Source organism: Paralichthys olivaceus, chromosome 16 (genome assembly GCF_024713975.1).
Source record: "Paralichthys olivaceus isolate ysfri-2021 chromosome 16, ASM2471397v2, whole genome shotgun sequence".
NCBI classification, from domain to species: Eukaryota; Metazoa; Chordata; class Actinopteri; order Pleuronectiformes; family Paralichthyidae; genus Paralichthys; species Paralichthys olivaceus.
In genome coordinates this window covers 4,065,814-4,091,931 of record NC_091108.1, presented here as the reverse complement: position 1 = coordinate 4,091,931, position 26,118 = coordinate 4,065,814, and the positions used below count along the sequence as shown (strand labels likewise).

The 26,118-nt window shown below is 43.8% G+C and overlaps 2 protein-coding genes across 8 annotated transcripts in view; both read left to right on the top strand.

The window, feature by feature from the left end:
* The window catches only part of usp33 (ubiquitin specific peptidase 33), an 18,699-nt gene extending 11,159 nt beyond the window's left edge, over positions 1–7,540 (top strand). For 3 of the 4 annotated variants that reach the window (XM_069510558.1, XM_069510559.1, XM_069510560.1), the window contains exons 10-24: positions 584–1,025; positions 1,147–1,287; positions 1,429–1,544; positions 1,718–1,890; positions 2,001–2,071; positions 2,153–2,186; positions 2,280–2,325; positions 2,429–2,609; positions 2,774–2,900; positions 3,062–3,231; positions 4,397–4,478; positions 4,629–4,737; positions 5,308–5,410; positions 6,054–6,122; positions 6,311–7,540. In XM_069510558.1, coding sequence (XP_069366659.1) covers positions 584–1,025; positions 1,147–1,287; positions 1,429–1,544; positions 1,718–1,890; positions 2,001–2,071; positions 2,153–2,186; positions 2,280–2,325; positions 2,429–2,609; positions 2,774–2,900; positions 3,062–3,231; positions 4,397–4,478; positions 4,629–4,737; positions 5,308–5,410; positions 6,054–6,122; positions 6,311–6,468 — 2,022 coding nt within the window. In that variant the 3' untranslated portion in view covers positions 6,469–7,540. The remainder of the gene's footprint in view (positions 1–583; positions 1,026–1,146; positions 1,288–1,428; positions 1,545–1,717; positions 1,891–2,000; positions 2,072–2,152; positions 2,187–2,279; positions 2,326–2,428; positions 2,610–2,773; positions 2,901–3,061; positions 3,232–4,396; positions 4,479–4,628; positions 4,738–5,307; positions 5,411–6,053; positions 6,123–6,310) is intronic. The other variant, XM_069510561.1, reaches the window with a different exon arrangement.
* zzz3 (zinc finger, ZZ-type containing 3) lies at positions 7,517–26,118 on the top strand. 4 transcript variants are annotated; one of them, XM_069510553.1, is made up of 12 exons: positions 7,517–7,830; positions 14,179–15,973; positions 18,555–18,693; positions 19,409–19,556; positions 19,687–19,799; positions 20,501–20,572; positions 21,019–21,120; positions 21,548–21,643; positions 21,973–22,122; positions 23,218–23,352; positions 23,644–23,744; positions 24,443–26,118. In XM_069510553.1, the coding sequence occupies exons 2-12, from the start codon at positions 14,244–14,246 to the stop codon at positions 24,585–24,587; spliced, it is 2,931 nt and encodes a 976-aa protein (XP_069366654.1). In that variant the 5' UTR covers positions 7,517–7,830; positions 14,179–14,243; the 3' UTR covers positions 24,588–26,118. The 4 variants fall into 4 exon arrangements, with proteins under 4 accessions (XP_069366654.1, XP_069366656.1, XP_069366655.1 ...); XM_069510555.1 differs by lacking the exon at positions 7,517–7,830 and adding an exon at positions 8,167–8,308; XM_069510554.1 differs by lacking the exon at positions 7,517–7,830 and adding an exon at positions 8,368–8,505.

The window sequence follows — 26,118 nt, the reverse complement described above, 5'->3', positions numbered from 1 at the left end:
AAATTCTCACATTAAACATAAACTGTTTGATTCCAGACTCATGCTTTGTTCATATAAAGGATTTTAAAAGACATTTTTGCTGCAGAAGGTCTAGTCTTTGTCCAGTGTCAGTAAATAAGGGATTTATATGCCTGACTGGTGAAACGATAAAAGAGCCTGTTTCCTCCCAGCTCGCCAGTGTTTATTCAGAGGAGTTAGCTGAGGAATATTCATTTGTCACGCTATGTTGGGCTTCACAGCCTTGGAATTAGCATTACTATGAATGAAGTCAACATTCCAGGTCCTGGGAGAGGGGCGTTCATTTGGCTTGAGCAGGAGATCGGATGTCTGAGGTTCATTAAGTTTGATAACACGTTCACGAGCATTTGTTCAGATTTCTGATGAAGAATTAGGATAAATAAGAAGTGGTTGTTACCTGTAATCAGAAAGCAATATCTTTGGGAAAAGCTTTGTTGTGTTTGTCAAACTTGATTATATGTAGGAAGAATTTGTTCTGTTTTATACTTTATAGTTCTATACAGGACCAAATTAGTAAAATTATTCAAGACATCTGGTTGAAAATAAATATTTTTCCGCTCTCCAGGACTCCCAGGAGTTTCTGCGCTGCTTGATGGATCAACTCCACGAGGAGCTGAAGGAGGTTCTGCCTGAGCCCTATGACCAGTCCAACGGCATCACAGTAGACGACAGCCCAGAGGAGGACCACCACAGTCAGTCAGACGACTTCCAGTCGTGTGAGTCCTGCGGCAGCAGCGATCGCGCTGATAACGAGGTGCAGGGCGGGAACGTGCATGTGGAAGACAACAACGAGGCTGAGATGCTGATTCCGGAGCAAGATGAGATACAGGCCAACAGGGAGTGGCAGAAGGAGAAGAACATGATTAATGATCTGTATCGTGTTGGAGTTCATGGTGTCATGGGTGGAAGCTCTGGAGGGGACATGGACAAAGATGTTGACACAACCACAGAGAACACACCTATTATCAGCAGCCAGGGAGCCATCAAGGTTCAGGGCAGAACATCAGGTAATTATAATGACGAAGCACGCTCCCTTGCACTCTCTATCATATTAATATTGTCTTTAATTTTGCTAGTGCTACTGCACAGATAAAGGATTACAACTCTATTTACCTTGCTTCCCTTTAGATTCCTTCCCAGACATCCAGATATCCAACTCCACAAGACCTCAGAGTCCAGTCCCAATGGAGGGACACATTCCCAAAATCTCCAGCAGCCCACCCAAAGCTGCCTCTGGCTGGCCCAGTATAAACCCTGCACATAAGAAAGGTATTTCTGGATAATCTGTCACATCTAAACTAAAAGCTTGATAATTTATGGTTCTGGTCAGCACTGTTCTTTCAGAATACACAGACTACCCAAGTGTGTATATTGTTCTCACGTTTCTCTCCCTCTGTCTGACTTCCACAGCAGTGACCACATTCTCTCCACCAAAGAACAAGCGCCAGAAGAAATACCGCAGTGTGATCTCAGACGTGTTCGATGGGACCATTGTCAGCTCGGTTCAGTGCCTCACCTGTGATCGGGTCAGTTCTCTTTACACACAACAGGATTGTGGAGATTTCAGTTATTTCACATATTGTGATGTTTATGCTGCACTGAACATAATATTCACTGAAAGAAAACAAATCCTTAAATAAGACCCATTTTGAAATGTGGTTATTTACAAATAGCTGTGCATGTGCTCTGTGTCTGGCAGGTTTCTGTGACCCTGGAGAACTTCCAGGATATCTCGTTGCCCATCCCGGGGAAGGAAGACCTGGCCAAGCTCCACTCCTCCACCCACCAGACCTCCATGGTAAAAGCAGGCTCCTGCGGGGAAGCTTATGCACCACAGGGCTGGATTGCTTTCGTCATGGAATACATCAAGAGGTGTGTGTGTGTGTGTGTGTGTGTATGATATCAAAGCTATATTTATTTATATTTTCACACCAGGCATTTGTAGCTCTTTGCCCTGTTTTTCAAAATGTGCTCTTGTTTAGTTGGTTCTGGGGTCCAGTGGTTACGCTACAAGATTGTCTTGCAGCTTTCTTCGCCAGAGATGAACTAAAGGGTAAGCAAGTGGGTGTAAATCTGTTCTGCCAACACAAACACTGAGACTGATGCCTTGATAACGGTGTTTGTTATTTTCCAGGAGACAACATGTACAGCTGTGAAAAATGCAAGAAGTGAGTACAGCATTTTCAGTGCCTTAAAAATTAAACTTGATTTCACATGAATAAAAAATAAATACCCATTTTCTTTGTCTTTTTTTCTCTTAGATTACGAAACGGAGTAAAATTTTGTAAAATGCAAAGTTTGCCAGAGGTATGCAGACAACTCTAATACTTTGTATCATTAAAAAAGACTCTTAATCCTCTGTGTTTTCATACACATTTCTAAAATAAAATGTTATTTGTGTTTACTCCAGATCTTGTGTATCCACTTGAAACGCTTCAGACACGAACTGATGTTCTCTACCAAGATCGGCACCCACGTCTCCTTCCCGCTGGAGGGCTTGGATCTGCAGCCTTTCCTGGCCAAGGACAGTTCCGCCCAGACCACCAACTATGACCTGCTGTCAGTCATCTGTCACCACGGCACTGCCAGCAGTGAGTGGGCTCAGTCGCTCCCCTTTCTGCATCAGACTGGTGCATCTGCCATCAGTTGGCACATAGGAGTGTCCTGCATTCATTAGCGTGTGGAGAAATATTTCACATGTACTTGTTAGGTTTGTGAATGCTGCTCTAACGCCGTCCCTCTCGTCTAATCCCAGGTGGCCACTACATAGCCTACTGCAGGAACGATGCGAACAATCTGTGGTATGAATTTGACGACCAAAGTGTGACCGAGGTGTCTGAATCCTGTGTCCAGAACGCTGAAGCTTATGTGCTCTTCTATAAGTAAGTTATCACACTAGACTTGAGTAGCTACACTGACCTAGACGCAGTCCTCCATGTAACATTTCAGGTTCCACTGTGCTGCTCTGATATTCATAACTTGCATCTTACTTTTGATTACTCTGTTGCGACAATGATTCATCTGTGGTCTGTTCCTGTCACAGAAAGAGCAACGAGGACGCAGTGAAAGAACGTAGGAGGGTGTCGGGTTTATTCAGCATGATGGAGCCCAGCCTTCTGCAATTCTACATCTCCCGCCAGTGGCTCAACAAGTTCAAGACCTTTGCTGAGCCGGGTCCTATTTCCAATGACGACTTCCTGTGTTCGCATGGAGGTACGAATGACACAATTGTTTTCTTACTGAAACCGCCCAGAGGTCAAAACGGATCCGTCTCCTCGCCTTGTGTCTCAACAGTCTGAGGGAAAGATTGTGCTGTGACCCCACTGATCAGAGCTCTTGCTTTCATCTTGGACAGGGACTTTTCACTTTGACAAAGACTGTAGAATATTCCCCTGACAACATAGCAGACTTCAAAAGGGGGGTTTTCACCCTTCTTTGTGCAGATTATCCATCTTTCTCCCTTTAGACGGGAAGAGGGAAAGATTCTTGAAGGGTTTGTGCCAATCACGCTCTGTTCCTTTTCTGTCCTCGATTCAAGCCAGAAATGATAGAATTGAAATTTAAGTAGGAAAATGTGAATTTATAATAAAGCTGTTGGGTCATAGTGGCAGTAGAGAATGTGCATATAGTGAAAATAAGAACACCCAGGTTTTATTTTCCTCTTCGCAGATACTAGTACAACTGGCTGGTTAGATTATATCAGTGCAGTAAAACCATGATTGTTTTGCAGCAGTGTGGACGGTTGTTTCTTTTTCCATCCAGTTCCAAAGTATGTCAGCTTATTTCCACTTTCCGTTTCTTTACCAAGGCTGTTATTAGAAACATATATTTTGCTACATAAGGCCTTTATTAGCGTCTCTGGCAGCGTTTCTCCAGGAGAGATTTTTCAGAGAGCCATAACATGACAAAAATAACAATGTTTTTATATGCACAAAAATTAGGAATATTACATAATATTAATAATTTAAATAAAGATAATTTAATTACCCACACTGAATGACTGCTACTAATTAAAGTAATACAATTATAGGTTTTACTTCTACTAGCATTTAAGCATCACATTTTATTATGCAGTTACATTATCTTGCCAGTTGTCTGTGTTGAAGCAAAACGCCACTGCTTTTTCTGCGTGCACACATTTAGCTGCTTTGCTGTGTCCTAGTTTTGCCTTTTTTCTTTCTCACATGATTTCAGGATTTTAAGGCTTGAAAATGGGAAAGTATTTTAAGATGTATTTAAAATATATATTGTTCAACTTCTTGGCCTATTTATCTATTTATAACCCGAATATTTCCAAAACCGATCCATAACAAAAGTGTTCTCTGTGACGTCTCTACACACAATCGTTACATTTTAAAATGTTCCACTGTTCCATCAGGCGTTCCACCCAACAAAGCATCGTTCATTGATGACCTGGTGATAATGCTGCCGCAGAACGTGTGGGATCACCTCTACAGCAGGTACATACAGCAGACAGGCCAGCTTTGACTGGAGGCCTTAAACACTCTCAGATCTTACATCATTCCCATTGTTCTCATATGTGCACATACTATCGTATCTTTGTTGTGCTAATTCAATCTGTGTGAGCTAATGTGGACTCATCTCTGCAGGTATGGAGGAGGACCAGCTGTCAACCACCTGTACGTTTGCCACACGTGCCAGGTTGAGATAGAAAAACTGGAGAAACGGCGCAAGTCGGAGCTGGACATGTTTGTCCGGGTAAGACTTTTAAACCAAACGTTTGTCAGCAAAATCAGGAGCAGCAACGGAAACTTTTAGCCAAATGCAGTAAAAATTAAATGTGATTGATAATTCTTCATGTGCCAGTTAGCCTATGTGCAGCCGTCACTCACTGATTATATGCTGTGCAGGATGTATTGTCCAGTCTATTTAACCAGTTGATAGACTGCATGTGTTGGTGCTTGTCACCCGGCAGGAGATGAGAGGTGTGAGTCTGATGAAAGCCTAATGATTAATGCATTGAGACAGATGCACGTTATTAGCTTCAGTGAGCAGTGAACAAGAAGAGCAGGGATTGTGTCATTTCCAAGAAAGATGAAATTGGTGCTGTGTGGTGCTAAGACTGCCCTTAATTGGAATAAGAACCAGAGAGAATTGATTAGGTTTTCCATCTCCTCTCCTGTAAATCCTTTAAACCTCACTTATTTTCTTTTTGCTCCCATCCCCCCCTGTTTCTCCTCCCCATCCCTTTTCATCCTCTCTCCTCCCTCTTGTCTCTGCTGCTCACTCCTCCCCCATTTCCTCTCTCCCTCTCTTCCCTCTCTGAAGTTGAACAAGGCGTTCCAGGAGGAGGAGTCTCCAGTGGTCATATACTGCATCAGCATGCAGTGGTTCCGCGAGTGGGAGGGCTTTGTCAAAGGAAAAGACAATGGTGATTGGACAGAAGTCTTGCCTTTCCAGCCCCTATCTGGTTTAAATGTCCTTTTTAAAAGTTGTCTTTAAACTTGGATTCCTGGTGATTGGTTGTGATGAATCTGTTTGCTGTGATTTTGTTCAATGTACATTTACAATCAAACGACACATGTCACATCTATACATGTGTGAGAAGGAGAGAATAGCAAATTAGCTGTTTTATATGGGACATCCTCTTATTAGCAAAAACAGCTTGTGTTCAAAAGAAACGGAGGAGTCCCGTTTCTTCTCTCGATTTATCTTCAAAGCGTTTGCCTCAGTCCCCTGAGTCAAGATTCCCTCCTGCTGCAGCAGAAGGAAGCTTCCGGTTTTTATTTCATTTTTATTCCACTTGCTCTCGTTTTTTTCCCCCTTTCCTTGCTTTGTAATGTCATATCTATTTATAACAGCTTCCATCTGGCACGTCTGCAAACGTGTCTTCTCCTCTGACTTCTGCTCCTCTAATATTTGTTTGCTTGCTGTAGCAAGTGGGGTGCAGGAAGTGCTTTTAACTTCATTGCTCTTTAAAACGATTTGAACAGAATGTATGTCTGAAATAAAATAAAATAGGTGTGTGTTACTGCTGTGAATAATATTACTAATTGTCTTTCTTCATCTTTAAGATCCACCGGGACCCATTGATAATTCCAAGATAACAGTAAACAAGAACGGCCATTTAACACTCAAACAAGGTACTGTTATTATTATTATTATGAGTCATATTGTTTTGTTGTTTTGAATCTTCATTCGGGAATTGAAAGAAGCATAAAATGAAGAAAACCTTTTTGTTTGTATTGCAGAGCCTCTGGGAAATGTTGCTGTGCTTTGAACCGTGTAGATATTTGTTGTGTCTGAGTGTTTGTTCCCTCTCACCCTGCAGGAGCGGATTCGGGGCAGATCTCCGAAGAGACGTGGAACTTCCTCCACTCCATCTATGGCGGGGGTCCGCTGGTGACGGTGCGGCCAAACGTAACGCACCAGGAAGCCGAATCGTCGCAGTCGGAGGAGAAGATCGAGGTGGAGACGCGCTCTGTTTAATCAAGCACTTGGGAGCAAACAGTGGAAAACATTCGAGAAAATTAAAGCCTGTTTATTTTGCACTTGACTTTTATTTTCAAAAGCATTGAAGCAAAGGACCTCACCTTTACGGCCACATGAAAGCCTTTGACACCCTGACATGGATGGAAATAACATGTCTAAGAAAAAGCTTTGTCATTTTGTACAAATATGTATAAAGAGCTCTTTGATTTCTATTAGCACTGTAGTATTCATGTGTCAGGTTGTTTTCAGAACTGAGCATTTTAAAGTATGTGCAGCTAAAAATTCCACTGAATGCCATATGTCCTTTTTCTCTTCTTGACCAAATGAGCACATATTGTTTGTCCAAGTGTCTTGACGGATCATTATACATTTTGCTGTACATATATCTCACATTTTTCCTGTTGTGTAAGAGAATATTGTTGAATGAATGGCGAGGCGAGCAAAAATGTGACAATTACCATGAAGAAAATCCTAAGGTGATGAAGGGACTAAATACCGACTAGTCTCAGGTATGAATTTTGTGTTTTGCACTGTTCTGTATGCAAACGAATTGGCATGATCCCGCAAATGTCTGGTTTGTATTTGAATGTACCAGTACTGATGGTGACAGTGTGTCGATCAGGATTCAGCACTTGGTTATTTATCAGAGAAGGGAGTGATTTATTATGATGTTGATAGATTCTTCTCTTTTGTTTTTGTAGGAAAATAAGCGGCAGGCGGTGTCTGTTAAGAATGCATGCTTTAACACTCAAGCCCAGTTTAACATCACATGTAACTGCATGTTGCTGCTCATGAAATGTGCACGGTACTCCCGATCTGGATCTGTCTTCACCGAATCAGCCAGAGGAATCATATTGCAGCACATAATCCACATCACGGCCACCATCAGCAGCAGCAATCTGATTAACTAAAGGCATTATTTTTGTGTGTGGGCATGGCTGTTGCTTCATGTGTTGGCTGATAGGGTGCAAACAGAATGCTGTACTGTAAGTTTGTGCATATAATGGACGTCACTTGAGTAAGAGCCACCCTGATTTTTGCTGACACTATTAAAAACTTAATGAAAACACAGTGTGGTCATATGAAGTGTCTCAACCCTTTTGCATTCGGTGCTAATTCAGTGAGAAACTGTGAAACGAGGACAAGCAAAGTCCGGTACAATGTGTGCGGTTGTTTGTACGCGAGCAGGCATCGGCGGACGGAGGTGATCGGGGGAGTGTGAGGTCTCTGACAGGTGGAAATGTTCAGTGTTGTGCTGCGTGTGGACGAGCGCGGCTCCATCGGCTCACACACCCCGACGAGTTGACTGGACTGAAAACATGGCTGCGACCGAACGTGCAGCAGATGTACGGAAGTGAGGTATGTGCAATTCTCGAGCTACAAAAGCGGGTTAGAAGTGCGTCTCCAGCTCCGGAGCCGCGACCCAGCGAATGACAAAACCTGGATTTAACATCCCACCCGAAATGTCAGCGACCGGCGTCGCGGGCGACACGCGAATACATCGGCAAAGTTATGCGCGGAACAATCGGCTAGCTTGGCTAAACCTGCAGCGGCTAGCCGTAGCTGCTAACTGGTTACCAAGTGCTAATTCTACTACTTGGCTGCTAACCGTGCTACTTCGGGCGGCTGGAATGAAAACCTCGGCGAAACGTGACACCAGAGGCGGTTAACTCCATTTAGCTTAACGTGTTGTTGATGGACTTCACGTCTGTGCCAGCGGCGGAGCTAACTTAGCATGTGCCCGATGCTGGAAGCAGCAGCAGCAGCGGCGGCGGCGGCAGCAGCAGCAGCGGCGGAGGCTACTTCTCACATCGCCACGATTCTCCCTCCCTGCACGGTGCGGTTAACGGGGGAAAATTAGCCGAGGTGACGTTAGCCAACTCGGCTAACTAGTCGTGCCAAGCAAGAACCGGGCTCGGGTGTGTTGTGCTGCACTTGTTCTGCGGCGCTGTGCGGGGGTTTGTGCGGTTTGGAATCTGCAGTTTGGTGCGTGGGAGCGTTAATGTTGTGTATGTTCATCCCGGGGAGCTAAAGGTAAGAGTTTGCGGGTGTTAGCTCGCTCAGCATCAAGCTAGGTCGAGTAACGTTTGCTTGGGAAGTTGGTTCGTGCTAGTGGTTAGCACGCTGGCTAGCTCCGTGAACCACCTGTGTTGTTTTGCCCTAACCGGAGTTTCTAACGGGGAACTTTGGAGTCCACCTGCCGCCGACCGGTGCTCACTTTGCCGGCGGCACCGTTGTCTGGTCCCGGCGGTTTAACGGTCCCCTCGTGCCTGCCAACTTTTCTCGGTGCTGGGCTGGCGGCTGCTGGGTAGCTGTGATGTTGGGGGTTCGGGTGATTCTCGTCGGTGTGTGCATCAATAACACCTCGTGGATTATTTTTTGATTTTATTGCCAGTAGGCCCCGCGGAAGTGTTGAACTACAGGTCAGCGGCAGAGACGGTAACCCAGCGCCGAGCCGTGTTTGTTTATCCCCGCACACATTTCTGCCCCTAAAACTCAGTTAGCTTAGCTGCTCTGCTAACACTAGCCTTTACATGCTGTGTTTGTGTGTGTGTGTGTGTGTGCAGCTGGAGTTTACAGCTTTTTAAACCTCAATGGGACCTGTGTTTTGTGTGTTTTGTGTGTTTGTGTGTGAAGGCAAATGATGTGCAAGCCCTGGTCCGTCGTGATCACTGTATTACAATCAGCACGTGTTAAACACAACTTCACATCCAAACGTGGTTTACAGAAGAACAGGAAGTGGTTTGATTGAGAGTTAGTCACACATGTGTTGTGTTTAGAAAGCTGCACTGACTATTAACACATCCTGGCTTTTATGGTTTGACCATGCGACGTTAAGTAAACTAGCATGTGGGCAGAGGTTGTTCGTCTCCAGCTCTGCCGGGATCACTGGCCGCACAACTGGGATCAGACTAATGAACTTGCTTTAACCTTAACTTGTGTGAAATAGAAAATCAGCACTTGCAGGGTTTTTGCTGGGACCTTGTGTGCTGATATGTTCTTTATCAAAAGAAGCTGTAGTTAAATCTGACTTGTGTTTTATTCAATAGATGTGTCCCACAGTTAAACATTCTTGCATAAAGATCAACCACTAAAACAAGACATTTCTCCTCAGCTCGATAGCTCAGGACCGTCCGCTGTCACAGCCCAGCAACTGTAGGAACAGCCATAACAAATCAAATGTCTGAAGCGGTGGTTTCATTCCTGTTTTTTTTGACTATGTCTAGTGGCAATGACCTTGTGTTGACATGAATTACTAAGAGTGGTTCATCTGAATGAGATTTTTTCATTTCAGAGCCCTGAAGAGTTGAACGCATCCAATGTTTCACAAGAAGAAAGCAAAAAGTCAAAACAAATTATATTTCCAGGGTGGGAAACCACAGGCCTTAATATACTGCAAAGCTTTACCATAAGCAAACTGAGGATGCATTTTTTAAAATAATGGCATGAATAGTTTTTACTTATCAGATAAGGTCAAACAAAGTGCAGCAACCACAAAGAACAATAACTGATGTGTAGCACCACTTCTTCTTAGTGCACTCACGCTCACTTCTTTCTAAGTACTGGGCTGGTAGGTGGTTCCAGGCCGGATCCTGGATAAGTTGCCGCAGTTGTTCTGTGGATTTAGTCCGTCTCTGTGTCTTCTGTCTCTTCGTGTAATCCCAGACTGACTCAATGATGTTGATCAGGTCTCTGTGGGGGCCGGGCCATCTGTTCTAAGTCTACTTGTTCTTCTTGTTGCTGAAGATAGATCTTCATGGCTCTGTCTCTGAAACTGTGATTGTTGTTACGCTGCAGGATGATTTTGGGATTGATTCTTTTTTTGACAAGAGCAGCAGCTCAGTCCAGCGTTGTTGCCAGGCACCATGACATCCACAACATCCAGAGGCTAAACATCTTTCATTAATTATAGAGCTTTATACAGTTCTTTATTATTTTTTCATTAGTTTCCACGATTGCTAGAACAGAATTTAGGTAAATGAAGATCAACTATCTATTATTCCAAGAAAAGTTTTATGTACTGTAATAGCTGTGTATGCACTTTACTTACAGTACATGTATATACATACATCTTTATACCTGATCTCTCTAATTAATTACTAAATTGACAGAATAATGTAATATTTCCATTCCTCTTTAAAACCAGATACATGAGTTCCCTGTAGACATATAATTGTTTTTCCTTTCACTTTTGACATTACTCCTTAATAGGGTTATTTAAGACATTCATGTTTGAAAAGGCTACTCTTCAAACATTAGTATATTAGTCTGTGAATGTCAGAATCATATACATATGGACCTCGACAGTAGCAAATTCAATTTACAGGAACATTAGGAACCAGTATAATGTTGACTTCAGGGTCTTATGCTGCCTGACCACCTTCAACCTGTTCATATGCTGGACCTACATGTAAGAAAAAGTATTTTTCCTCTTGAGCCAAACAGTTGTTTAATCTCTTCGTGGTCATTCAGGTGTCTCTGTTCACACACTGGTATTAAAATGATCATTCCGGGGGAGATGAAGTGATGACTATCTACATGTATGGGCGCTGATTAGCAGCTGAAAGGTGTTGTATGCATTTCTATTTTTACTGTAGGAGGATTTATTCTATGATTTCGCAGTTTGTGAAATAAGATCAGTATATCTCATGATTTCTTCTCATACATTGTTCATGCTTGCTGTAGAAGGAAATCTCCTTGATGCTAATGTGTGACGAATAAGATTCCAAACACTACATCTTTTGCGCAATACTACATATTCTGAGGCCAATCCAATACATGCTTCACAGCCAAGAGGGTGTTTTGTATAAAATCAGCCCCACATAAAAAAAAGTTATTGCACACCTACCTCATAATAGTGCACTGGACACTGTTTTGGAAAAGCGTATTTTGTGGGGAGAAAAACACTTTGTCTGGGTGGAGGCCTGCAATAAAGATAAAAGGCTGGTTTGTAAGTTATTTTCAGTTTAATGTGGATGTAGCCGGGGAGAGTCAAATTTGACATTCATTATATTGTTTCATGGACGTAGAAATAAAAGTCCCCGCAGCATTAGACTTTGTTCCAATAACATGTTACTTATTGGGACAAAAACATGGGAGCGAATTATTCATCCAGCTCATACTGCTGAGCTGTAACCCGGACCAAGACGTGATTAGTTTTCCAGTTTTTGGAAGCAGGTCACACAAGCCAGCGTAATTATATTTGTCATGTCGAGTCTAAGGGTGAGCGCTCCCTCTGAATAACCTCTCCCCTGCTCGCCCCCTTGTTTTTCTTTCTCTCCCTCTCTTATTATATGCACGGACAAATCACATTAGCTTTCTCAGCTTGAGTCTGTAGCGGGGTGTGTGTAATATGTGCACTTGGTAGTGCTTGTTCCAGGTGACAATTAAATTATCCCCAAAAGGAATATTATCAAAGTGTATTTGTAGTCAGGGTAGCTTTTGGCTTCGATGTTGCAGCGTTAGCACCGTGTAGATCGTCCCAGAGACAACAATGAGCTTTTAAGTCAGTTTTGACAGAGGTCACCCCGAAGATTGATGTGCTGGAAATGAATGTAAATGAACACCATGTCCATAATGCTAATTGATGCAGTAATTCCCCTCTTCTACCTCAGAGACCTGTGACTATATCTCATCATCATCCAGTGAGATCACCTCCCCTAGAATGTCACTTTGGTATCACCTTTACTGCGTCACCTTTTTATTGTCCTCTGTTGTTTGAGTTATTAGTAGCAGCCATGACAGAGGACACTTCAGTAGCAAGATTCCTGTGTGGTGATTAGGCCTGTTCTCAGGTATAAGGGAATAAATGCATTTTTATTTATTTGAATTCACCAGGATAGGATTTCTCTTAATCCACCTGCAGTAATCTAAATAAATACTTTATCTGTTTGTTTACACGCACACAGATCGTTCACTAATCCTCGTAATAAGATATAAGATATTTACACACATGGTTGCAGATTCATCCACTGAGCTTACTTATTATTTTGCTCTTTTGTTCCTAGTCTTTCATAACTGCCAACCTTGGTGTTTATATATAAGAGGTGTTATAAGTCTGTAATCCCCGGTTTGGTTCAGAAGGAGGGAGCCAGCTGTTACTGTGCTGCATGATCACTCAATCGTTCGTAATTAAAAAAGGGTTAATATTGAGTTGTAGTGTCACTGTGACATCATCACGCTGCACCTGCCTGTGCTTTATCTCTCTGTGTTGTAGTTCTGTCTCAACGATATGCATATGACACGTTGTAATAACTACAGAAGAGATAATAATGTGGAAGTGAGTCTACAGACACCCCAGTCTGAAAGTATCACAGTACACTCGGCTTGTCTCTGGACACCTACTGTCTGTGGTTTGTAGGATAATGTGGTGTTTCCAGCGTCACGCTCTACGAGGCGACTTCACCGTATCCTCAATTATGGGGAAGTAATTCTGGGACTCAGCAGCTGTCGTACCTGACATAAATTCCATCCATCATGGTTTTAAAAAGGTCTCAAATGTACCTTATTGAAACCTGCAGAAAACCTGTATATGTCTGAGTAAAGCAGCAATGTTATCAGTGTTATCTTAATTACAGCCTGAATTGGAGTAAGATTTTGATATAGATAACATTTTAATTATTAGTGCATTGGGCTATTATTAGTAAAACAGATTATTAAATATAGAATAAGAGCCCAGATTCACAAGTGTCTTGTTGGATTCGGATGGTGCTTATTGTCCAGGTCCCACTATAAGTCAGGATTTCTGTTCTAGCACAGTTATGTTCTTCACTGAGTTTGTCGGCTGGATTTGTTGTACTTTAGATTGTTTCAGGAAGTTGATTGTCATGTTCTAAGCCTCCACAGTTGTCCACACTTGAAGCCTGCAAGCCTTGTGGTGGATTTTTGTTAAAGGGTTTTATTTTTTGATGTTCTAGTAAATTGTGGAAGGATTGCAGCGTGCTGGTCCTCTGGCTCACCTGTTATAAAGAGATAAACAGACTTAGCCGTGATGATAAATGTACAGCTATCTCCTCTGAACTGAATGTAAGAATCACAACGTCGCTTCTCTGTCATAAAATCAGTCAGCCAGTAAAACGTATCTATTCTTTGACAGGATAACCATTGATATCTGTAGGAAGGAAGTAAATAAACCCTCACTAAAATACAAAATGATTCTGTATGTTTCTTTCTTTCTTTGTCGTTCACCTTTGTGAAATTCACCAGCTTGTCTCCTTCAGGGCTTTTCTGTCCTTAAGATTCTCACAGCGCTCTACACACCTTCTCCTGCGTAACCATAACAAACACATACAGATTAGCCTCAAACCATTGACATTTGTGAAGTGTCAGAATCATTGGTCATTTCAGCGAGATGTGAGATCAGACATTCGTGTTTCCTGTGTCGATCCCCGACCCGTTTAAATGTATTTTCTTTTTCACAGACTTGAGATAAGACATCTAGTTTTGTCGGTGGACAGAAGGCGTTGCTTAGCTACAATGAAAGGAGAAATCAATACCTCTTTGGTGTGAACTGAGAAATGACCCAAGCAGTATTTAACAAAGGTGTTTTGAGGAATGCTTTTGTTTGAAATACCTCAATGCTTTCACCTTTAGCCCTTCTGCCTAGTGAAACCAATCAAACCAATAACCACTGCATAACCCTTAATACCTTGCTGTGTTCAGTTGTAATATCTTAATGAAATGCGTCTGTCTGTGTGTGTTTTGCAGGTGCCCACGTTCTGCTGCAGAGGAGAGAGCACCAGGATGAGGAGAGAGTAGGCACCCGCCGTAGCATGGCCGCGTCCCGTTCCTCGCGTGTCACAAGGTCATCAGTTGGGCTCAATGGATTGGATGAGAACTTTTGTGGTCGAACCCTCAGGAACCGCAGCATCGCCCAGCCAGAGGAGACCTCGGTGTCTCCTCTACCCAGGGCCCGCTCGCCCAAGAAGAGGCAGGACGCCAAGCACGAGTCGAAGTCGGAGTCGAAGCAGGAGGCCAAGCAGGAGTCGAAGCAGGAGGCCAAGCAGGAGTCGAAACAGGACGCCAAGCAGGAGAGCAAGCAGGAGTCAAAGCAAGATGTTAAGCAGGAGTCAAAGCAGGACGCAAAACATGATACTAAGCAGGATACCAAGCAGAACACTCGGCACGACGGCCAGCAACAGACCTCGTTGCAGGGAAAGGAAACTGACTCGATTGCTTCCCCAGCTGAGGTGGAGCAATGGACCAGCTCCAGGAAGCGGGGTGTGTCCTGTTTAGAAAAAGACATTAGTCCCGAGAAGCCCGAGAACTGTGATAGAGGGAAAGGGGCACGAGATGCCTCTCCTCAAATCAAAAGGGCCAAGCGGTGCTCCCGCTCTGGAGAGTCTCAGGGACACGAGGAGCAATCTGAGCCTCTGAAACCTGAAAGTCCAGTATCTGTACCAGAGCCTAACAAGGACAGTTGTGAAGAATTTCCCAGTCAAAACTCTGCTCACACGTCCCCTGCCTCACCAGTCCTCTGTACAGAGGAAGGTGAGCTGACGGGCTTGAAGGCCGAGGATGGTCTTTTGGAGTGTGATGGGGTTTCCCAGCCCCTGAATGCTCATAAAGCTTCTAATGGACTCACAGAGAATCCGGCAGAGGAACCTGGCACACTCACAGAAGAGACTAGTGCAAGTCCCACCTCTGTCACCAACTGCCCGTCGCTGCTCAACGGTAGCCAGGCGGAGGCTCATCCCTCATCCCCTGACCCTGCTGTGCCTTGTAGAAACTCTGACCCTGGGCAGATGGAGGTCTCTGGCTCAGGGGAATCGCCAGCCTCCTCTGCACTGGCAATTGAGGCTGTTCCAGAGGATCCTATCTCTGAGTTGATAGTGGCCAAGGAGCAGGAGGTGGAGGAGGTGGAGGTCGACGTGGTGGGCGAGACCCTGTGTCTGGCCCACGAGGAGCAGGTGACGGAGAGCGACACCAATGGCCGGCCACCAACACCGGTGCAGGAAGCTGCTGCCTCCACCTCCTCCACCACACCCAACACGAACAATAGTCCAATCAACAACGGCAACTCAGGAGAAACAACACCCCCACTAGCAACAACCCCCTCCCCCACAGAGCCAGGGTACAACCCCTCAATATCCAGCATGCCCCCCTCTTTCACGGAGCTCTATGAACACAGATACACCCTACGGACTTCACCCAGGAGAGCTGCGACTGGTGGCAAAGCGACCTCCTCCAAGCCCAGCTCTCCTCCTAGAGACAATGGTCCCTCGAGGGAAGAGGGGGAGGTGGAGTTGGGGCCGGAGGAGGTCTGCCCTATGGTGGAGGAACCTGCTCCCTCGGACTCTGTCGGCCCCTTTAATGAGGAGCCAATGTCGGTGGATCCTGGAGACAGGGCAGGTGGCGAGGCGAGCGGTTCTATGGATCGTAAAGAGGCAGAGAGCAGCAAGGATCTCACACAGAGCCAGGCTGCGGAGGAGGAGGAGGAAGAGGAGGAGCCAGACGTGTATTATTTTGAGTCTGACCACCTGGCTCTTAAACACAATAAAGAGTATGTGGGAGCTCCCCGGGGATTTTGCTCTCTCCTCAGCTTTTGTTGCTGCTGCTCTCACACATGTTGATCACTGCATTCTGTGATCATTGAGTTCATTCTGGTTTTGAATGAAGCTGGAATGCTCTTTAGATTCGGAATGATATAAAAAGTTTGATTCTGTGTTAGGTCAATGTTAGTTTTTCTTTTTCTGTCATAGACATTAGCATTTTAAAATGCAGCCGTGTGTGTTTATGCTCGTTACTCACCAGTTTAATATTTGAAGGATTATATTTCATGATAAACCTCTGAGATGATGTCTGGTTTGAAGAGGTAACATCTTCCCAGAACTCAGGGAAAAAGGAATATTGATAAGCAGAACAATCTTTCTCTTCTTCACTATCTGCGCTAATTACACAACTAGAGATGTAGCTAAAATTATTTTCCTTTTTAATCAGGCATTTGTTTCAATTCATTGTTTCATTTGTTTAAATGTCAGAAAAAATCAAGTACAATCTGATTCCTCTCATATGCTTAAGAATACCATTAAATTCTCACATTAATGATGCAGCATCCACAGAATATTACATTTTAAGACCTGATTGATTGCAACCCTGTGGTGGTTCAGTCTTCTGATGAGGGAAAAGAAAATTCTGCCAACAACCTAACCCAGAAGTTTTTTAAAATGTTTTTTTTGATGATTTATAGGAGGTGGTCCTTTACCTGTGAAAACAAGTGTAAAGAAATGTACGCCATCGACACATTGACTGTTTAATTATCCCGGTTATTCTTGGAGTATCTTCTCAGGCATTATGGGAACATTGTCGAGCGTCTAACTACAGCTCTTGTCTCATTGTTTGTGTTTTCGCATTTAATTTCCACCTTCAGTCTGGTGCTGTAATTGTGTGAATTTGCTGCCAATTGTCAGATTTCCAAACCCTGAGGAGATTTGATGTTAAAATTACCGCTCTGATTGCTTCTCTTCTCTTTTCTCAGGAAGTTGTTTGAGGAAAAAAAAAAAAAAAGGGACTTCTCAGTGTTCGGCTGTTTTTCTAGTTTTGCCGTCAGCTGTCGTGTGCGATTGGATGTTTATGTTGGCAGACAGGTCTCATGCTGCACTCAGGCAGGCTTTGCTTACCGCACTGTGGCAGGTCAGATGATTCATGATGCATCTTTATTGGCGGGTGGACGGACGCAGCGTTTTAGGGGCTTGGAAACGTCATCTGCTGAGTTCCTTTTGTCTTTGACACCAGTATTAGTGAATGTTTCATATTCCGATAGTGGCTTCAGAATTAGATTTCACAGCGCTCGTATTGCAATGTGATTCGATCAAGTTTCTGTGAAATGCCACGGTTTTGTTGTGCTGAGTCAGGACAATTTCCGTAGGCTCAGATCAATACAGCAAGGAGTAATTTTTTAGGGAAGCATGACTCTGCATTTTAGGGTTGCTGAATATGGAGAATTGACTGACGTGATTGATGACCTGTGTACAGAAGGTCTTGTATTTTCTTTTTTTAATTTTGTCAATTTTGACAAAACACCATTTACATATCAGGTAAATATTTAAAAAAAAACATTATGTAATCCTAAATTACCAGACATTGACCTGAAAACTATTGTCCTGCCCAGCCTTTCATTCAGCACCAGTGTTTGTCAGTGGACTTCAGGCCCAGTAGGTGGCAATGAAACACCAGACCTGTCCCATGACACCCGTAGGGAGTCCAGGGTGTTGAGGAACTGAGCTGAGACTGTTTAGAGAAGGAACTCGTCAAGTTTGCTGCTTCATCTTGCAGAGATTTTACATTTTAATCGGAATCACTCTGCAGTACAGGAGATGTGAGGTAGTGTTTTTAATGTCACCGCTGAAGAGCCAGATTTACAGCTTCACTGTGGCACAGGACAAAGTGATGCAGTACAAGGTCAGCTGCTCCTCACATATAACATGCTGTGTGAAACTAATGAAGGGATATGAGGTGTAACACAATTGAATCGTCTGAATGTTTTTATTTGTAGGGTTTTCAAACCACCGGCTGCTGTTGAATAAATTGTGTCCCGTGCATTGATTTTTCATTCATGTCCTGTTAAAAGAGATTGATCCTTTCTGCTCCGCTGAGCACCTGCATTAGGTTAAAGCCATGTGGGATGTAGTGACACTGCTGTCAATTCCTCCAGCTCTGCCTCTGAGTCAGTCCCACACTTAGTCACTGACGGCTCAGTTCACAGTTGTCCTGTTGCCCCAGAACGTGTGAGTGGAAAGGTCAGGCAGCGCTGAAGGCTCCTCTAGCGACTGCAAACCCCAAGTTCCCTAAATCTGAGTTAAAGTAACTGTAAAGGTATTTACCAAACAGGTAATTTGAGAAGATATATATTTTATAGCCTTTGTCTATATCTCTATGATCACGTTTTTGCCAAAGTAGAAAGAACAGATGGGAAAAACTCTTCCCGTCTTGTGCAACTCTTTATGTTCTCAGCACCGTGGTTGAATTATGCATCGTCTCAGTCTAAAAGTTTGATACGCTGCAACATTCCAAGTGTCATGTTAAATAATGTAAGCAAGTCCACTCCTTCCACTCCTGTCTAAACTCACTTCCCTTCATGTCAGTTATCAGAGGCTGCTGCAGACCATCGGGGTTCTCGAGGCCCAGCGCACGCAGGCCATCCTGGACCTGGAGACGTTGGCGTGTCACCAGAGAGAAGCACTCACAGATCCCATCAGCTTTGTGGAGCAGCTGCAGAAACAGGTAAAAAAAAACAAAAAACAATCACAATTTATGAGGAAAAAAAAACGTCCTCTGAATTCTGAGGAGAAAAATGTCTAGTGTTTTTAATGTTAACAATAAAAAGCTGATGTGAAGAGAAATGTGCAAATACAATGCATGGTGTCATTTCCTCTGCAGCAGAGCCTGACTGATGGAGGATGTTTAGGGCTAACGCTGATACTGATTTTAAGCGAATACAAATTCTGACATGAAAGATTATCGAGTTTGAGACATGCCTCTAGTTCTCGTTCTGCGCCTCAGGAATACCTTTTTTGTTGGAACGCTGCTGGAATAAATATCAGGCAGCTTGTTAAATTCATGGTGCAGACTGATTTTCCTCTTCCACCGTTCGACTCTGCTTTCGTCCTGAACGTACACATGAACGTTTGTTCACACTGACTACGTTTTCTATCTCGTTAACTGCTTACTCAAGAGGCTATCAGGGCGAATCAGTTAATGAACTCGTGCAGTCAGATAACGAGGCCACTAAACCTGTCGGAACACCTGCTGCTGAGGTTAAATCAAGTACCTGCTTAAAAAGTGGTGAAACATTTTGTCTCCACATCACATGACCGGCCTCTTAGACCTCGATGTTTGAGTTGCTTGAAAACCCCTGTTGTGAAAGGTTGTTCAGAAAAAGGGGTCAAAGAATTGGTGTCACAGTTTCTCTTGGTTTGTTTTTTTGTCACATCCTCAGGTGAATTTGGGCTTGCCGTGTCCTCAGCGGGTCGTCCAGCTCCCCGACATTGCGTGGGAACAGTACACCTCAGGACTCGGAGACTTTGAGAGAGAGTTCTGCGACAAGAAGCGAAAAACCAGGCGGTTAAAGCTGATCTTTGACAAAGGCACAGAGAAATTACTGAATTTAATTCAAGATAGATTTGTTGTTTTTTTGTCTCACTGTTGTAGAGTGCACAAAACAATAAACACTAAACTCTTTCCTGCAGCTTAATTCTGCTCCTCTCTGTCCTTTAGGTTTGCCTCTTCGACCAAAAAGTCCAGTAGAGCCCAAGAAAGAGGGAGAATCCTCCACCATGTACTCGTCCCTGCCCACTAGTGACGCTCCGGAGAACGGAAGGCAAACGCAGGTACAGCTCTGCCTGCTTAGTGAGACACTCATTCTGCTGCTGCCATCACGGTGGCTCCCAGTGTATCATTAGTGTGAAGATGGTATCTATGGTAACATTAGTGGTCCACCTCTCCCACACCCCTTGATCACTGTCTTATTCTTGGCCTCTTTGTTGTGTGTCTCTTTCCACGTTGTATGGGTGCTAAGGTTTCACTTCTCATCAGGAACAGACAATGTTAAGTGTTAGAACTTAACAAACGACTCCTTGACTGTTTCTCTTCAGCCGTTTTCCAGATATGACCTGCAGGTCAAATCCCTACGGAGTTTTCCTTCGGTGTGCCTTTCACACATGCACAACAAAGCGGGAGGTTCTCACGGACATTTGCGCTCACACAGGCACCCCCTCCAGAGAAAACACGGAGGAACTGCGTAGTTCAGTGCACGTCTGAAAGCCGCTTTTCTCTCCCGCTTTATATTGTGCAAGCACATTTGCATTCTCGTGAACTTCCCCGTCTGAATCCGAACAAGATTTTGTTTGTCAGTCAAAAGAGTTTTTTGGCATCTTCCCAATGACATGTCTCAAGTCACAGCTCAACTATCTCTGTCACACTGACAGGTTCAGTGTGACAGGCAGTGCATAAACTCAGATCTCTTCAAGTATTCTCTATTATTTTAGTTTAAAGTCTTTTAACTCTCCTGTCATTCATGTTCTCTCGACAGATGATCAGGGGGAGGATTTGTCACCCAAACAAGCCTGACACATTTAACCAGCTGTGGACTGTGGAGGAACAGGTTGGTACTGAGCGTGGAAGATTTCGCACTGTTTCTGATCTGATAGACGTCGTTTATCAGGGGAATGGTTTCGTGTTTCTTCGTGTTCACAAAGAGCAGATTTGATCCACGCAGAAACACAAAACAGAATAAACTATGAAATAAACGTGTGGTGATCGCTTGATGACACTAGTATATTAATATTTTTATTTTATTTTCAGATTCTTTTCATAAAGTTCATTAAGTATTTCTCACATATTTTTTTTTATAAACGTTCCGGGTTAAAACCAAAGACTTGTAATGTACAGGACTCTAATCTGTAGAAAAATCTCCATTTTGGAAAATCACAGATGAATTTAAAGCTTTTTATTTATAAGCAACCCACATGTATATTCATTTGTTCCACCGGCTGCTTCATGGGCTGTTTCTTTAACCTTTTCCCCCATTGTGTTTCATGTATTCTCTAGAAAAAACTGGAGCAGCTTCTTGTCAAGTTTCCTCCTGAGGAAGTCGAGTCCAGGAGGTGGCAGAAGATCGCCGACGAGCTGGGCAATCGAACAGCAAAACAGGTGACAAGAGAGTCAGGATTAACGAGAAGTGTGATGTATACTTAGTACAAACTTAATAAGAATATTTGGTTTAGTTGATTTTTATAGATTATAAAATCTCATCATCTGATTTGGAAAGAATGCACTGCGGAGAAGCAACTAACCTTCAGGTGAACTACACCTGAAAAACCTGGCTGGGATAATTGTGTGCTGCCAGCCTGTTTTTTATTATCCTGTCATGACACTGAAAAATCTCTACAATAGCAACAGACTGTTTAATTGCGTGAGTGTAAAGTGTGTCAGCGCTAAAAGGCAAAGACCATCTTGTATGATTGCTGCGCCCCCTGCAAATTCCTTGAATGAAACGCGTGTGACCCCAATTACTTGGAGCAGCTGTTCCTCCATTGGAGATCAGTAACGCAGCAATTTTCCTGTTGAAACTTTCCAGGTTGCCAGCAGGGTTCAAAAGTACTTCATCAAACTGACAAAAGCTGGTATCCCCGTGCCTGGAAGAACCCCCAACCTGTGCATGTACACCAAAAAGGTAACTCTTAAACTCATTCACTGAACCCATCATCCACGAGTGACTACTTCCAATAAAACAAAGAGTTGTTTTAAAGTGTGTCAGGTGTCTTCAATTCAGGACTGGCTCAATTAATGCAAAACAGCTATACACTTTTCATGGAATGGTGAAACTTTGATTATTAGAGATTATGCTGAATATTAAAAATGTTTTTTGTGTCGATAACTCTATGTATTTGCAGCATCCTGATGTTTATCAATCTCTGATATTGAAGTCACCCATATTGTCCGACAACATATACATTTAAAATGACCTGTCCTCTCCTGTGACTGTACCTGTTTGTTCTCCAGGCGTCCAGTAAGAGACAGCACCACCTTAACAAGCACCTGTACCGGCCGTCCACCTTCCTCACCTCCTACGAGCCTCCGGTCTTCATGGACGAAGACGACGAGCGCTCGGCGTATTACGGGAGCGTGCAGGACCCCTCTGCTGATGACTCGGTCAGTCCTCTGTCACTATATTTAAATATTCTTGTAGTATAATTCCAAATTATCTCGTTATGGGAGATTTTTTGTAATTTATCTCGTTCCCTTGACTTTTTGTTTTGCTGGAATAAGCTGCACGTGAGGCCTCATGACTTGTGCTTTCATACGACACACTGCTGCTCTTTCTTATAACTCCACTTTGTCACCTTTGGATGCATTGAAGCATTTGGCCCCTGATATATTTCACATTCGTTTTTTCACTCCTATCAGGTGCCGTTAAAAAAAAAAAGCCAAATCACAGCAGGCGTTCTCGCCAACCTTGTTCCTTGTTCCATTTGAACTGCGCAACTCCTGACGTTCACCATTATCCAGGCGCTGACACTTTCTTTCTCCCCTTTTGATGGCGGTAACCTTTAAGGACAACCAGGTTTCTGTGTCCTGCTGAGAACACAGGCTGCTGGCTCCACCAGCACATTCTCAAAACCTTTGACACCGTCGGTATGAAATAAAGTCACAAAGATGTTGCCAGCATGGGCCACGATTATTTCTCACTTCACCGGGTGGTCCTCTACTTGGACTGTGTTTTCAGGTCGCACTTAGAGTCTGCTCAGGGCAAGTGCGTCAGCAGCTTAGCAGGACTTTCACAAAGCCATTTCTTGTCTAGACATGCTAGTGATAGTATTGTTGAAAATAAAATGCCTCTTTCTTCTTTTCCAAAGTGTTTTTCTCTGGCTGTGAGGAGGTGGAGGATCGTATAGACTGCAGAAGAGTCTTTGTGAAGGACTTTTTCCACTCTTTACTTTCAGCAGAAAGACAATGTGCTCACTACAGAGACACAACAACACTACAGCTCAAACAGAAGAAAATCTGTGCTGATGTTCATGGACAAGTTGTTCAACTAAAATTAGACAAATCAATAACATCAGCAAATGTGTGTACAGGATGCAGAACTTCTGCAGAACATCGTTATCAGACTGGATCGCTGGAGTCCTGCAGAGATGTTTTATCCGTGCCTTGATTCTTATCCTCTGTCTCTTTCTGTCTGTGTGCATGTGTGTGTGTGTGTTTGTGTGTGTGTTTGTGTGCGTGTCTCATTTCCTGCTCTCCCAGGATGAGGAGAGTGTTCCTGTGGAGTTGAGAAATTTGCCCGAGTACAAAGAGCTTTTGGAGCTGAAGCGACTGAAAAAACAGAAGCTCCAGGAGTTCCAGGAGGAGAAGGTCGGGGTACGACACGTCGGCTTCAAGGTGAAGATCACGCACGTTTCTTTACATCATAATGACGACATTCAAACCAGGCTTTTACACAGTTCACACATTTTACTTTGGCTGATTCCTGATCTCTGAAAATAAAATATAAATACCCGAGGGAAATATATTGTCGCTCTTGACAAAGAGTAATTGTATTCTACTCGCCCAGGTTCACACATCTGCTCTGCAAGTTTGTTTTTCATCGTTTCATGAAATTCTGCATCAAGTAGTTTGATACAGTTCTGACATTGTGAGCTGAAGATGGTTTGCGTGTGTTGTTTTGTGCAGTGTGACGTCTGTGGCATGGAACCAATCCAGGGAGTGCGGTGGCACTGTCAGGACTGTCCAGCTGACAACGCAGTCGATTTCTGCTCCAGCTGCTCCGACTGGTGAGATCCTCCACAGCTGGAACATCAGGGACCCAAAAAATAAAACATGACCAGAAGTGTATTTGTTAATATTAATGAGTTAATCATACAAAAAAAGAAAATCAGTACTGGGAAGATTTGTATGAAGTACTGAACCTCCAGTTTATTATAGTGTCTGTTCAAAGTGAGCTTGTGATCTCATGAATCTTTCTGAAACAGAAAATAAACAACAGTTTATTAACCACCTTAGATAAGGCAGCGACGTTTTGTTGCCATAACAGCAGCCAAACATAAACGACTTGATGCACCACTTAATATTCCCGTCATGCTTATGGTGGATATTAAAAAGCAAACATCATGTGACCGTGCATCACTGTTGTGCTTCTTGTAATAACTATTTTCAAATTTGCATATTTTGGGTCTGTTTAAAAATACTCACATAAAATCTCAAAGATTTGTAGCTGCAACCTTTTTCCTAAATGGACGCAGACGTTTTGTGACGCATCGTGTTTTTATAATCGCTCGCCTTGGTTCTGTGGATGCAGTCACCGACTGTCATTTAATATATTCTAGTATATATTTCTAATAACACTTTTAAAGAGTTATATATTGACAAATATCTCTGTAGCTATTGATTTTGAATTAAGCAGCAGTGATATTTTTTCCCTCCGGTTCTTCTATGACTAATGCTTTGTCCGTTCGTCCCTCTCATCCTCCAGCTTGTACAAGACGGAGACCCACAAGCCGAACCACCACTTGGAGCCGGTGTACCAGTCGGAAACCTTTCTGGACAGGGACTACTGCCTGCCCCAGAGCACAGGCTACAACTACCTGGACCCCAACTACTTCCCAGCCAACAGATGACAGGGTCCCAGGCGCCCATAGCTCCAGGCTCTCTCCACATATCCCACAGGCCACTCTGTGCATGGCTCCATCCTCCAAGTCCAAGATAACCGCTTAACCCGCCGCCAGGCAGGAAGGCCAGCAGGCAGGCAAACAGCCGGGGGCCTCAGAGCAGACCTACGGTGCTGCTGGTGGGGGGGCTGTTGGTAAACTGGCCTCCCTGACTCGAGCAAAGGGCGGCCATGTTGGTTCCTTAGAATACAGGGGGCCCCGCTCCACCTCAGCCAGGTTATTCAACGGATCTGTGATTTGAAACGATGCACACTATTTTTAAAAACAAACAAGAAAAAAAAAAAAACTAGAAGACACACCGACATTCCCGAGCTCTGTGACTCCAGGAGGGCTGTCCGCTCCCCTCCCCCCCGTCACCGTCCTCCAGTTTACCTCCCTGTGCTGCTTCGAAACTGGAGAACCGACGATCAGTCTGGTGAATGGAGACGTGCGGTCGACCAGTGTGTCATCGTGGACTGTGAAGTCATCAACTGAGATACACACAGACGGTTTATATGTGTGTGTGTGTGTGTGCGTGCGTGGTCTCCGTGTTATGCAAGAGTGAAAAATGTTTTAGGTAGGAATCCGTAGATTGAGTATTTATGAGTTGCAGCCTCCTCGGCAGGAGTAAGGGGGCGCTGCTGCGAGACGCTGGGGTCGAGGCTGCTGTGTTCCCGGCTGCAGATCGTTTGAAGTCGGTCTGCAGGCGACCTGTACGTGATCGTGGAGCCGTCACTACAGTCACTACCACTGTCACACCACGTCACTCTCTAACCCTCTCACCCTTTCAAACACACACATACACGGTTACACACTTTCATCTCTGTTTCCTTTCCCTTCGCTCTCTCCACTAAATCATGTCTCACAGGGAAGCACTACAGCACGGAGCGCACACGTTTCAGGAGGCAGGCGAATGAGAACGTACGAAATGATACACGATTATGTTTTTGTTTCCGTTTTCTCTTCTGCTCCCCCAGTGTATGCTGTTGTTGATTATGTTGAGTGTTCAAGTATACGGTGAAAAGTAGCCAGTGCTAGTTGCTGTGTGCCATTTTTAAAGAAGAATTCTTTTTTGTTGTTTGTTTTTTTTTTTTTTTTTGCAAAGGGGGCCACAACTCCTCCCTTCTCACGTGGCGCCATCGACCCACATTATCATCGATCCAGTCATCATGCCTCTAGGTCTTTAATTTTGCAGTTCACTTTAAAAAGGTCCATTTAAAAGATTGTATTTTTATTAATCTATTTAAAAAAAGGAAAAAAAGAATTGAGGTCGTGGTTGGTGCCTCCGCAGTGGAACAACCCACACAGTTTTATACACATAGATTTTGTTGTGCTTGAGTAGACACCATTTTGTATGGTTTTCGTCTCCTTCCCTTTACCCCCCCTTTGCCCCGCTTCAGTATCTGTGTATAACAGTCTGTTCTTATGTAAAAAACATAATGTAAAAAAATGCTAGAGGAGAACCGTGGAAATAAAAGTATGTGAAAATAGTGTTTCTACA

Excerpts from the sequence above, each read along its gene's own strand:
- zzz3 (XM_069510553.1), top strand. The coding sequence starts at position 14,244 with ATGGCCGCGTCCCGTTCCTCGCGTGTCACAAGGTCATCAGTTGGGCTC. Across the intron at positions 15,974-18,554 it reads GCTCTTAAACACAATAAAGA|TTATCAGAGGCTGCTGCAGA; the intron begins GTATGTGGGAGC and ends CCTTCATGTCAG. Across the intron at positions 20,573-21,018 it reads TGTGGACTGTGGAGGAACAG|AAAAAACTGGAGCAGCTTCT; the intron begins GTTGGTACTGAG and ends TGTATTCTCTAG.